This window comes from Haemaphysalis longicornis, unplaced genomic scaffold, assembly GCF_048455015.1.
Source record: "Haemaphysalis longicornis isolate Haplotype H1 unplaced genomic scaffold, Haemaphysalis longicornis Haplotype H1 scaffold_4, whole genome shotgun sequence".
Classification (NCBI taxonomy): Eukaryota; Metazoa; Arthropoda; class Arachnida; order Ixodida; family Ixodidae; genus Haemaphysalis; species Haemaphysalis longicornis.
Genome location: NW_027526361.1, coordinates 102164279 through 102177078, shown reverse-complemented (window position 1 = coordinate 102177078; position 12800 = coordinate 102164279). Strand labels below are relative to the sequence as shown.

The window sequence follows — 12800 nt, the reverse complement described above, 5'->3', positions numbered from 1 at the left end:
AACCGTATCACGATGGCATCAGCAATGGCGGCGCCCAGCTGTTTATTTACCACATGGATTGACCATTGACCATGAAGGAAAGCTGCCATGGACAATGTTCTTGACCGTTTTTTTGGAAACTCGTGCAGTTTTATACTAATGTAGAGGAACACCTGGCTCCCGATGTTGTTTTTGCGTGCGACGTTTGAGGGCCAAGTATACAGGGAAAAAAGATAGTCGCTTGCTCGCGCAGCTTAGCAGTGGAGAAGTGTGCCCTTTGTTGTGAGAGTAACGGCGTTTCATACTCGGCCCCACTGCGAAGGGTGGTTCATTCCATACTTCGTTGACTCAGAAGGAACGGCAGAGCTACGAAGATAACGAAGAGCGTTTTGATCGAGTTTGTTTGCGTACGCGTTGAGTTGTTTTCACTCCCGGCGGTGTATGTGCCGATCGATCGGGTCATTCGGTAAAAGGCGTATGATGCACTGGTCAGCGCAGTTTGTGACTCGTTTGCAAAGGTTTCGGTAAGCTCAGAGAATCTATTAGTTTTTTGTCCTTCATTTTCCACGTCGGTGGTCACGCTGGTACAGCAAGGCTGACACCCGCAAATAATAGTCCACATCGCCGTGACTCAGTTGCGTTGTTTTTTGCCGCAAGCGTGTTTACCTCGCGCCTAACAACGAGTCTTACGTGGAAAAGTTCTAACACGGTTCTAACAGCAGACGAAGGACAATAGGACTTCTAAAAGTTCTAACAGCAGACGAGGCTTCCTGCAGTGAGCTGCTGGTGCGAGTGAAACAAGAGTAATGGCCTGCCGAGTCCTATATTACTGGCGACCTCTCCAGTGCCATTTCTAAGATAGCAGCACGAAAAAGCACTGTGCTGTACATAACCATTTGTTCTCTCATCAAATGTCATTATTCAGTTGACAGTCAAGCCCCAAAAGACCAAAGCACACAAAATGTGAATCCAGTATCGAGCAGCGTGTTGCAACTTAGAATTGGAGCCGTCGTGAAAGCACCCTCCGCATGCACAACGGCTTGTAGAATAAGCTTTGCGACTTCGCATTTATGCAACGGTGTGGTTTTTCATGTTTTATATTTGCAGGCATCAGTCTCCGCAGCAAGACCCTGAGCTGCTAGGACGAAACCGTGGTGCTGAGAAGGCCCACCACCTCCATTCTGAAAAGGCCATCATGTTCAAGTCCATTATGCACGGCCTTGCATTCAAATCGTCTCCACCCCGTGGTCACCTCTAGTTCAACATAGTGCCTGAGACTTGCTGTGCCATCCATCTGCTAACAATGAATGTGGCAGCTGTTTAATCCAGGAAGAAAGCCGTGCTTGAAATGTAGTTTTATATCACAAATTATGGTTTAGCAACATTTGGTACAGCGTCAAGTGCTGCTTGTGTCATTGCTGCCACCTTCATCAGTGCTTGAGCTGGTCAGTCATTTGTTACAACGTGCTGTATTGTTTCCCTTTGTTCATCATTGTTGTGCAATGCCCTTCATTTTCTGCCTCATGCGGCTGTGGTTGGCGTCTTGCTAAAGTCTGGTCCTACTTCCATCTAACATTTATTCGTAAAAAACACTCAATGTTCACACTTAAAACATGCACATGCCCGCAAGCTAATTAGACTACAGGGCATGTAACTATTCATCTGGTAACAATACTTTTTTGACGCAGCTTATGCTCTTATGTACAGATAACTAGGCAACAGCCGACGACTGAGGTTCATCAAAGCCTCATCAAAGAGGTTAAAGCCGGTAAGGGCTCTTTAAGGGAAGAAGACGCCAACCGGGAGGGGTTGCGACGCGTAGACGTGCCATACGTACATCAACTCACGCACTGCCTCAAAAAAGTGGAGAAAAAATGCGGTGTGGAAGTGCTGGCCACCGCGCCTGGCAAGCTGATGAGGATGTGCCCTGCCGTAAACGAGAAACCACACCAAGCTTGCACCAAAAAACATGGCACCAGTTTTGTCACATGCAAAGAAGGTGTCATCTACCGCATTCCGCGGTCCTGTGGCAAATGCTACGTGGGACAGATGGGGCGGTGTTTAAACGACAGGCTGAGGGAGCACCGTGCAGCAGTTTCGTCGCTTGTGGCGGGAGGCCATCTGGACGATCATTGCATGCCGTGCCCTGGTTGTACGCCGGCGTTCGATAAAACACGTGTGTTGGATCTGGACGTGACCAAACTAGTCGCGAGATTAACGAGGCATTTCATATCTACAGGGAAGGAGTTAATTGTGTGAGCACCCCTTCAATCGCTCTTACAGATAAGGAGATAAGCTGCCTACGAGGGCGCATGTGTGACACATAGGCTGGCGTGCATGGGGATGTGTAGGGGTAGGTCGTGGTGATATGTTATCTTTCTTTGTTTCTCTGACGCTAAGTAAAATTTCAGTTGTAGTCTAGCGAGTGTCCTGTGTACTTCTTCGTCCATGTCTAGTTTTCGCTAGTAAAATGCAGGCTGTTATAATGGTGCACAGATGTTTCCTATCTTGTTTTTCCCCATTTTCCTCATGTTGCTGTTGAAGCATTTATTGCCTCTTGTAAGATGCAACTCTGAAGGGTAGCCGGCAGAGAGCTGTGACTGTTTTAACCTAATCCTGCTGCACCTCTTGCTGTTGAGAAGCAGTGCCGTTGGTTTTAAGTCTTTACCACTGTGTCTTGTTTTGTTTTATAGGGTTTGTGTGCGTGGTGGTCGGGCATGCGGTCTGTGGCAGGAACAGCCATGATGAGGGGATTGCTTTTAAATAGGGCTGGTCATAATGGGTGTCTGTTTGGAGGGTGATTATTGCAGCACCAGCAATGCTGGCTGAAAATGGGGATTGGGTAGGCGTGAGCTGGCACCGTTCAAGGCAAAGCGTGGCGTTATTTTATTACGAGACAGGTACAAGAGAGGCACTTACTGTGCAGTGCAGAACATTAATGGAATGTATTGGTGTGGGAAGGGGCAGGCTTGCACCCACCGGGGAGCAGAATCTTGCAGAAGCGTGCGCATAAGATCTTGTTTGTGCGAAAGCCCCGTATGTACCATTCCTGGGCAAGCTGTGGTACTGGAGCTTCTGAAGCCTCTTGAGCAACAAAACTGCGGAGGCATCAAGGAAGCGGTGGGCTTATCCGCATTGCTAGTCGATGCGCAGGCACCGTAGACATGTGCAGAGCAGCTTGCCTTGTGCTAACAGATACTTCACGTGCTCTTTCACACTTGTTCTTTCCCCTTTTGCCTCACTGCTACTGGTGCATTGCTTCCGTGTTTGCTGCAAAAAGGGCTGTTTTCTCCCCCCCTCTCTTCCCGTTGCAGGCCCTTCCTCCGTGGGTGACCAGAGGCAGCTGCAGTGTCAGCAGTGCAGCTACGTAGCACCATGGCCGAGCCATCTGAAGATGCACGAGCGCACGCACACGGGCGAGCGCCCCCACCAGTGCAGCCACTGTGCAAAGGCCTTCGTGCAGAAGTGCAACCTGGTCAGCCACCTGCGCATCCACACAGGCGAGCGCCACCACCAGTGCAGCCACTGCGAAAAGGCCTTTGTGGAGAAGGGTCACCTGGTCCGCCACCTGCGCATCCACACGGGCGAGCACCCGCACCAGTGCAGCCACTGCGGCAAGGCCTTTGTGCAGAAGGGCCACCTGGTCCGCCACCTGCGCATCCACACGGGCGAGCACCCGCACCAGTGCAGCCACTGCGGCAAGGGCTTTGTGCAGAAGGGCCACCTGGTCCGCCACCTGCGCATCCACGGGGGCGAGAGGCCCTACGAGTGCCACCTGTGCCCCATGGCCTTTGCCCAGCAAACCACGCTGGTCAACCACGTGCGCAGCCACACAGGCGAGAGGCTCTTCCACTGCCGCGTCTGCCCCAAGGCCTTTACACGCTGTGACCTACAAAAGAAGCACGAGGAGAAGGCGCACAGCCCCCACCAGTAGTGCAGCTGGAGGGCGGGAGAAGATTGGGCGGGCGATATTTTAATGCCCGCCCAATATGGCTTCCGCAAAAATAGATCGACAGAATTGGCATTACTGGAACAGAAAGAATTCATACTGCAGAATTTCGAAGACAAAAACATGGTGCTCGGCATCTTTCTTGATTTCACAAAAGCATTCGACTTAATTAATCATGAGCTACTTTTACTGAAATTACAGCATTATGGAATAAGAGGAACTGCCCTGTCACTAATATCTTACCTGCAACATCGGTCACAGTACTTAGAAATCAGTGGACGGCCATCCGCCGTTAAACGAATAACAGCAGGTGTCCCCCCAAGGGAGTATTTTGGGCCTTTTCTGTTTGTTTGATAAATTAATGAAAACATACATATTGATGACACTGCAACGTCCATCATATATGCAGATGACACCAGTTTTTTTGTTTCGTGTCGCTCAGGAACAGACCTATCTATCCGAGCTAATCAAACTCTTCGGATAATTAATGACGGGGCTAAAAACAATGATTTGAAATTAAGCATAAAAAAAACCAAAGCCGTTATGTTCCACCCGTGTAACAAACCGTTTGAACTGCCACCCCTCATACTAAACGACATCGAAGTAGAAGTTATGAAGTCTTTCAAAACTTTAGGTGTGTATTTTTCCGAAAATATGATGTGGGACAGCCACATGGAATATTTGCTGAAGAAATTATCTAGTACGATTGGCTTCCTCCGCCGTCACTGTTGCAATTTCCCAATTCTGATCAATGTTATGCTTTATAACTCTTTATTTTCCTCTCAATTAAATTATGGTTCACTAATCTGGGGAACAACTACCATGGAAAACATTCAACTGCTACTTGTACTTCAGAAACGTATTGTACGAATGATATGCAGAGCACCTTATCTAAGTCACACAAGTAATATGTTTAAAAAATACAATATAATTCGCGTTGATCAACTACCTATATAATTTCAGACTTTGCCGTTACTACAAGCTGGATGTAAGCAAAAACCACAAGGCTTTGGCTACTTTATCTCGTCTAGAAAAATATATCCCGCGGTATCCCACTCGCCATACCGAAGAATGGATAATTCAGATATGCCGGACAAATTACGGTGACCAAATGGTAAAACTTCGACTTCCAACATTATTAAATGAATTGGCTCTGCATCATAACATAGATATATTATCCATATCTCTTAAGGAGCTGCGCGCAATGTTCATGCAAACTTGAAGGTTTCTTATACTCATGCCTTGTCATTCTTTTTTTTGTGCGTGTGTTTTTATGCTTACTTGCTGGTACTTTTATGTTGTTTTTAGTCCGATTGCATCTTATTTATACTGCTCATTTCTACACTGCAGTTGCACCCTGACATGTGTTTACGCAGTGTATGTACCTGCGTATGTTTACTAGTGTTGTTTGTGGCTTGTGGTCATGCGGACCATGCAGTTATCCTTGTTTTTGCAACACAGTGTAGTGTTGTTCTTTTGACGGTGCTGTTTGCCATGCATTGGGGCGCAGGCCCTGTCAAGTCTTTATTGGCTTTTGCCTGTGCTCCAAACATCGTTGAGATGTTGAATAAATCAAATTGAATTGAATTGAAGCCCAACCGTGTGTGTGCACACACTCTGCAACGCTGTCGGAAGATGGCGAGCTCTTGTTTCGGGTCGTTAAGAAAGCACTGTTAAAGGAGCCATGAAGAGAAAATACAAGTTGGGCGTATTAGAAAGACTGCTTAGTCCCGATAAAAACGATACCAATATCATCGCAATCTTCGAAAAAATAACGGAGATATTAAAGAAAACGTGTGAAGCAGTCGCGACCCCCTAGCCAATTTCCCGCAACTTTTCTATGACGTCACGGAACCTTGTTTGTGCAATTGGCGGCCGCCTAACTGACCTGTCGCGACGATACATGACTGGGCGTCTGTAATGGGGCCTCTAGTTCCATTTGACCGCAGCAATTGAATGCTAACGTGCAGTTAACGCACTGAAAATTATGTTTTATTGTTGGCCCGTATGACGTCATTCTCGCTCATAACACGTCACTGTGGCGCAAAATTTGAATGTTTTTAAATACTTCTTGCTTTTTTGTCGTTAAAAAACATATTTTGGGGCTGTAATGGAGCTGAGTGAGATACTGAATCCTAGTTCTTTCAAATTATATGAAGTTGTATTTTCTCTTCATGGCTCCTTTAAGGCCAACCTCTATGTAGTGAAATACTGATGAAGGCGGGGCGAATGGCTTCTCCACCGTCAGTGTTGTGAGAACAGCCTTTTGTCGATGATGTGCTTGAGAAGAGCCCGCCTCTTAGCAGCAGAAGACCGACAACGAAGTGGCGAACAAAGCCATCAGAGTGGAAGAAAGCAGCTGTTCACCGCAACTCTGTCCCAGCTGGAGGGAGAGAGTGAGCGAGGAAGAACCTCTTTATTTTTCACAGCTGGGTTTTAGGGCAGAGGGACAGCCGACGCCCAATATGGCTTCGGGGACTGCAAGGACTTATGTGATGGGAGTTTCCTGAACCACCAGGTCCGAGCTCCCCAATACCAGTTTCCAGTGTTGGGGGTTGGGGTAGCGGGGAAACGGCTCACGTGGACACTCACAGAGTCAAAGAAAGTGGGTATCCCATTTGTTGCAGTGCAGTCTAGGAAATTTGTGCGGGCGTGCGTGCATGTGTGAGCGTGGTTCTTGGGGAAGAAGTGCGTTTTTAGGAGGCGCCACATGTTGGCTGCAGCGTGCCCCAACGATGGGTACGGTGGAGGATAGCGGCTGCGGAGAAGTCGGTAGGTATGGGCGACGTTGCAATATGTCAGAGGTTCGCGCTGAGAAGCTGTTATACACCACGGTTGGGCAGAAAGAAAGGGCCTGTATGGGTGGTCAATGCTCAGGCCTAGATCCACTGGGTCAGGTTTTATTTAGTGGCTCTACTAGAGCCTGATGGTGGGCTGCCTCATTACCGCCTATGCCAGTGTGGGCCAGGGTCCACAGCGGTGGTACGGATTGGGTTGGGGCTTCTTCTATAAGATTTATATGTGGGAGCCAGCGTTTGCTGCCGGACAACCAGCGGAGGAGCATTCGTGTCCATTTTTGTGGATGCGAAGGGGAAAAAATGACGCTACCCTAAAAACAGAAGTGCCAAACTATCGTCTGCTGTTAGTTGGCCAGAAGCCCACACCCAAAGCTCAGAGAGGAAGAAGAAAGCCACGATTTGCTGCAATCTCAATGTTCCCTTGGCCACTTCTGGCGGCATCAAATTCCAGCCACCGAAAATTCAGCTCAGGTGGATAGCCGCTGGCTGAAAAGGCGTTTTGTTCCCCACTTCTTCGCTGCACGGAGGTTGGCCTTTATGCAGCACACCGAAATGGGGGTGGGAGGGGGGTGGGGGGGGGGGGAGCTGTGATATAGACAGAGCCCACCCTATCGTAGAGCGGGTGAAAATTTCCGAGAAGTATTTCTTGTTCATCGTCCTCGTCGTCATCCCATTGTGGCCTCTCCATCTGGGTGACGATTTCTCCTCACTAGCATGGCAAGTGTCATTGTGCGTGGGACCTGTGGCAGAGTGTGGTATCCTGCGTCAGTCATCAACGTCTCGTGACTAGTGCCTACTGGAACGCATGCTGAACCTTTTGCAGACCGACACAAGCAAGTAGACATGCCCTTATTGGAAAGTCTTGATGCTTCACCATTCATACGCATGCGAACACGCACACTGAGTGTATGCCTGAAAAGGCTGGTCGAATTAAGTGCCGAGTTGTTGGGGGATGCCTCATTTGAAATCAGCAATGTGGAGACTGGACCATGTTGGGCTGTGGGACATGTGGTGGCACATCACGGTTTAACAAGTGCACTTACTTGCACACTTTGTGCATTAATGTGTGCTCCCTTATGTGTTGACTCTCCTGTTGTTTAAAACTGCATATTTCAAAGCTAGAAAAGGAAAAATTCCCAGTTGGTCATCACGGAACAGCTGTTTTCTTTGCTGTGACCCTAATTTATCAGAAAAGTTATTAAAAAAAAAGGTTTTGTTTTTTCGGCACTTCTCACGAAAGCAGTGGTAGTCAGGTACAGTAGCATTGGATAGCCACGGGTCATTCGGTGTGGTTTTAATTGTGTGGATATCGAGCTCTTAACACAAAAGAAGTTGCTTTTGCAGCTGGTGTAGCAACATTTAGTTGAAAAGTGACTGCTTTGGTCTTGTCAAAATTTGCACAGGTGAAAACTGTAAACCGTCGGTGACGAAGGAATGTGGTGGCCATGTAATTCTGGAACTGTATTTTTGAAACTCGAAGTTCTGTGGAGAATGATCTTGCAAGTGTCTTGAAGACAACAAATAATAATCAAGTGCTACACTGATTTCACCTGTATTTGCCATTGCTGGCTAGTTGTAAGCACTGTCTCAGCACCGTACCAGATAGAATTGTTGAATGTGCAGGCCATGTATCAAGTTTTTCTGGTCAATTCGCATGCTTTTTTTTTTTGGTATTAAAAGAAGGTTCAGAAGTGCAGCCTTCCTCATACCGTCCTTGCCCTGTGAGTTGGTGACATTGTCCCTGATGGCACTGGCAAGTAGTCAGGGCCAAATTTAACGGATTGCTAGCATGCGTCCAGACACAAAATTCTGAGGACAACTTGTAACGTATAGAATGTGAAAACGCTATTGTGAGATTCCTTAACATGTTTTCTCGAGTCTGTAATCATCATCATCATCACCACCACCATTTCCTCTTTGTGTCTTTTCTTCTCCCAGTGTTTGCAGTGCTCACACATTATTTGTTGGGACAGTGCCATATGATTGCAGGATTCAGTGAATGTCGCTGCAGTTTCATATTTAGCAAACCAGACATTTTGCAGAGACACACTTGGTTATCTGTTTAATTGCTACTTCTGTAATTAACATGCCCAAATTACTTATGTAAGCCTCAGAGCATATCTCACAAATTTCCACTGGCATTCTGGACACCCTGGGTTCAATATAATCCCAACCAGACAAAAATTCTCAAGGAATTTTTTTTTTTTGAACTCAATTACTTTCCTTTGTGAAAGCTTCTCCAAGGAATTGAGTGCCAACCTGAGAATCCTTTCATCTGTTTTTCATGTTGTTCTCTTAGAGGTCAGTCATTTTTCATTTTTAGCCCACCGGTCAGCCATGCTTAGAGCCCCTAGCTTTCCGCGATTCCGCAATTCCGCGAAAAATCGCGGAATTAAAGTGTTTTCGCGGAATTAAAAAGAAAACGTTTAAAGTGTGGCGCTACGTCCCCAAAACGATATATTCGGTGAAATGGGGAAAGTGGTATTTTCTATTAGCAATACCAAAATGGTTTCTATTGTCTGCAACATTTTCACCGTTGAAAATTTAAATTTGCAACTGCGTATTCCTACCTTATCAAATAATAAAAGTGGCTAGGTGGCGCAGCCTCCACCCAAATCAAGGGGCTTAGCCATAGCCACAGAAAGAGAACATTGCACACGACAAGGCCGGTCAGATTGCAAACAAATGAAGGGTGCAATGAGTGAAGCGGCTATCAAGGCGCTAGTATACTTGGAGAACTCTGACACTTGGAAGTTCTTGAAGAGTGTGAGGTGCTTGGATCCCCAGCAAGTTGCGTGTCTCTCAGAGAAGAGATCAGAGTTTGGGGCCGTTCGTGGATTTACAGCCCTAGCTGCTGAATGGCAAGTCTTGAGGTCTTGGGCAGACTTCAGGTGCTGAAATCTGCCCAAGACGTCAAGTTTAGTGACTGGGGCACAATTTCTTTCTAAACAAGAAAAGCCAGGTGAAGATTTTGATGTCCTGGCTTTCTGGGCTGGGATGGAACACCTGGCTCCAACACTTTCTTCCACTGCCCTTAAATACCTGTCGGTGCCAATCAACTCTGTTGATGCAGAAAAGTCATTCAGTCGCTATGGTGACATCGTGCCTCACAAGCGCCATTCTCTTGGTGAAGAAAGCACAAAGCATCACCAGAGGCTCAGCCACAACAACTTCCTTCAGTTGTAAATAAAATCTAGCATGTTAGTGAAGTGTCTAATAAATGAACTGTTACAAGTACAGTCTCAACGGAAAAAGATTGACACAAGTGATTCATGACTAGAGCGGAATGATCGTGGCAGGCGGCGCGATTGTCATTTAGCGCTCCTACAGCGACAGCGCAAGTCACATTCCATTTTCTTAAGAAGGGGTGGTCGGCGCTAAGCACTCCCACAAACTGCTTGCAACTTATGTCGTGTGTCGTTCTGATAAACATTATTCGAACCACACCTGGTTTTAAACTCTTGCTTTCCTGTGACGTAAGCCCTGCCACCCACTGCGTTTGACAGTGCGTCGTCCAGAAAATATTTGCCGGTAAGGTAGCTGGCAGCTCTGGAAAAAAAAAGAAATCATGTGCATAGGCATGTCTGTCGATAAGGAATGCACAAGCGTTTATGCAAGATGTGGGCTTTTGAATGGGCCGACAGCAGGATGGGCTGCTTTCTGCCAGCCACCCCTTCTTGGAAAATGGAACGTGCTTGCCACTCTCGCTATCGGCGCGCTGGGCAACGATTGCGCCACGTGTCGAGATTTTTCGGCTCCAGTCATGAATCACTTGTGCCAATCTTTTTCCGTTGAGACTGTACCTTATGCCGTTTCAATGTTGTCGCGGAATTTTGCAGATTCCCCTATCTAGAATCGCAGAATTTGAAATGTTCCACCGCAAAAAGTAAGGGGCCCTAGCCATGCTGTGGGCTATTTCTAGGCCACGACGACGCCCGATTTTTTACCTACTGCATTTACTCAAGCTTTCGCATCTGAGAGTTACTAGTAATAAACAAGGAAAAAAATCAAAATTTTGAAGTGTGTCATATCACGAAAACACTCTGCGACCGGGTGTGATGCCATTGCGGTAGTTGCTGGGGTCGCCGTAGTTGGTTTATTGGGTTTTTGTTTTCTACATGCTACACATAATGAAACCCTAGGCGTCCGGTAAACATTAAACTATCTGATTACGTGGGTCAAACTTGACAGTGGAGCCACAAATGGGAGCTACTTCCCGTTTACTAACTTGTATTACTAGAGTTACTTTGCTAACTTTCCATTTCACTTCATTGGAAGTGCAACAGCTTTACAAAAGTTTGCTGGTTCCTGGCATGACTACCACAGATGGTGCTTTATCTGGTTCGTTTTCAGAAGTACATCATGGCACGCTCCAGAACAGTGCAAATAAGTTACCAATATTTGCAGGAGTGTTGTGAGCTGGGCTAGTTGGTTCTGTTCCATGACGGGTAATTGTTTGTGTCTTTCCCTTTTCCTGTGTTTGTCCAGTTTTCGCGCTGTTACCCATAATGTACCAATATTTTAGGTGCAGCATTTAGACTACAGGTGCCAATAGAAGGTGAAGTTCTGGTTGATTGAAACTGTTTAACGGAAGGTATTCATTTTATCAGCCGTTTTACCAAGCCCCAGCCAATTCCCCTCCTGTGGTACTGGGTACTGTACGCTTGCACGTATGTGTGTCTCAAGTGGAGCACATACAACTGGACTGTCCGTCTCGACATATGTGAACACCATACACATCAGCTGCCTGGTGCTGCCGAGTCAGCTGATGCGAATGTTCTGTGGATGCCAAAGCACCTCCAGGGATTAAAACTCCCATGGCTTCATAGGATAGGCATCAGCTTAATAGCTTTTAGCAAAAAAAAATGGTAACAGAGGAGACCCTTTGTGTGCAGCACTATAGCCATGCCGTTCCTGAACAAGCCGTGATTGTGAAGCTTTTGGAGCCTCTTTACAAAGGAGAGCTAAATTCATGGTAATGCTGGCTGAAGTAACAGCAAGAGAAAAGTGGACAGCCCTCCGGAGCCGTCGCTGAAGTCACTGGTTCCAGTGAGAACTAGCTTCATACAGCTTTGCAAGTCGGGCCCCCCCCACCCCCTCCTGACCCCTGTACGCTTGTACGCTCCCCTTGTGTTCTGGCGTGTTTCCCAGACTCCTGAAAGCCAGAAGAAAATGTTGTGTGCCGCGATAGCTTGTTGTGGCAGTGTAAGGGAGTCTACAGGGAAAAGGCAGTAGTAGCTTTCAATCCTATGCTCGAACACCTGGCACCGTCTACTGTGCTTTCTGGTTAGTTGACGCAGAGTTGTGAAATATCTGGCGTAATAATAAAAACACATTTCTCTTAATTTTCAACTTTAAAAGTTCGCAGCTCTGTTAAGAGTTACTGTTAACTGTGTAGAAAGACAGAGCATGTTCGCACCAAAAGAACTTGACGGGGAGTCACCATAGTGAGGTGTAGTTGATGTTTCTGATTTTCAATGTGAATCCCAAATAAACTCTTCAGCACAGTGCAGCACAGTAAAATGCAGCACTGAGTGCGAGCTGAGAACATGGCAGTATGGTTTTACGATTTTTTTTTTAGATTTTTCATTCACGGTGAATTTTGCTACCACTGTATTATGTTTTGTTTTTGAATAAGATAAAAGTTACTGCATGGTTAGCATTCAAACTTTATTATGTCATATTTTATATTATAAGCTGCTTTTTAGAGGGTGACTAGCAACTGGTGAAGGGGTGTCAGCCCGTGTTGACGTAAAACAGAGCTCTGTGTCACTCAGAGAATTTATCAAAAAGACTCGGGGAAAACCTGGACAACTCAGGGAACTTGAAAATATCAACTTTGTAACAGACACCCTGGCCGTATATTATCTACTCTTCTTCTATTACCCTTAAAAAAAGAAGTTCCAATTTACTACAAGTTACAAGGACTTTATGTAGCAGTAATAAATCTTAAGATTAAAAAAAACAGAACTAGATCGACTCTCACAAAACTTCGAAAGCCAGAGTTCTCCCATAAGTGGGTTCTGCCTATTTTTTGTTAGTATTTTGGTCAAGAAAATTTAGCTTACGTATGT

At 46.4% G+C, this 12800-nt stretch overlaps 1 protein-coding gene across 1 annotated transcript in view; it reads left to right on the top strand.

The window, feature by feature from the left end:
- LOC144179892 (uncharacterized) overlaps positions 1–12800 on the top strand; it is a 69469-nt gene that overhangs the window by 31015 nt on the left and 25654 nt on the right. Inside the window, exons 2-4 of the mRNA XM_077708317.1 lie at positions 1087–1201; positions 3122–3912; positions 11413–11486. Of these exons, the coding sequence (XP_077564443.1) occupies positions 1087–1201; positions 3122–3912; positions 11413–11486 (980 nt within the window). The remainder of the gene's footprint in view (positions 1–1086; positions 1202–3121; positions 3913–11412; positions 11487–12800) is intronic.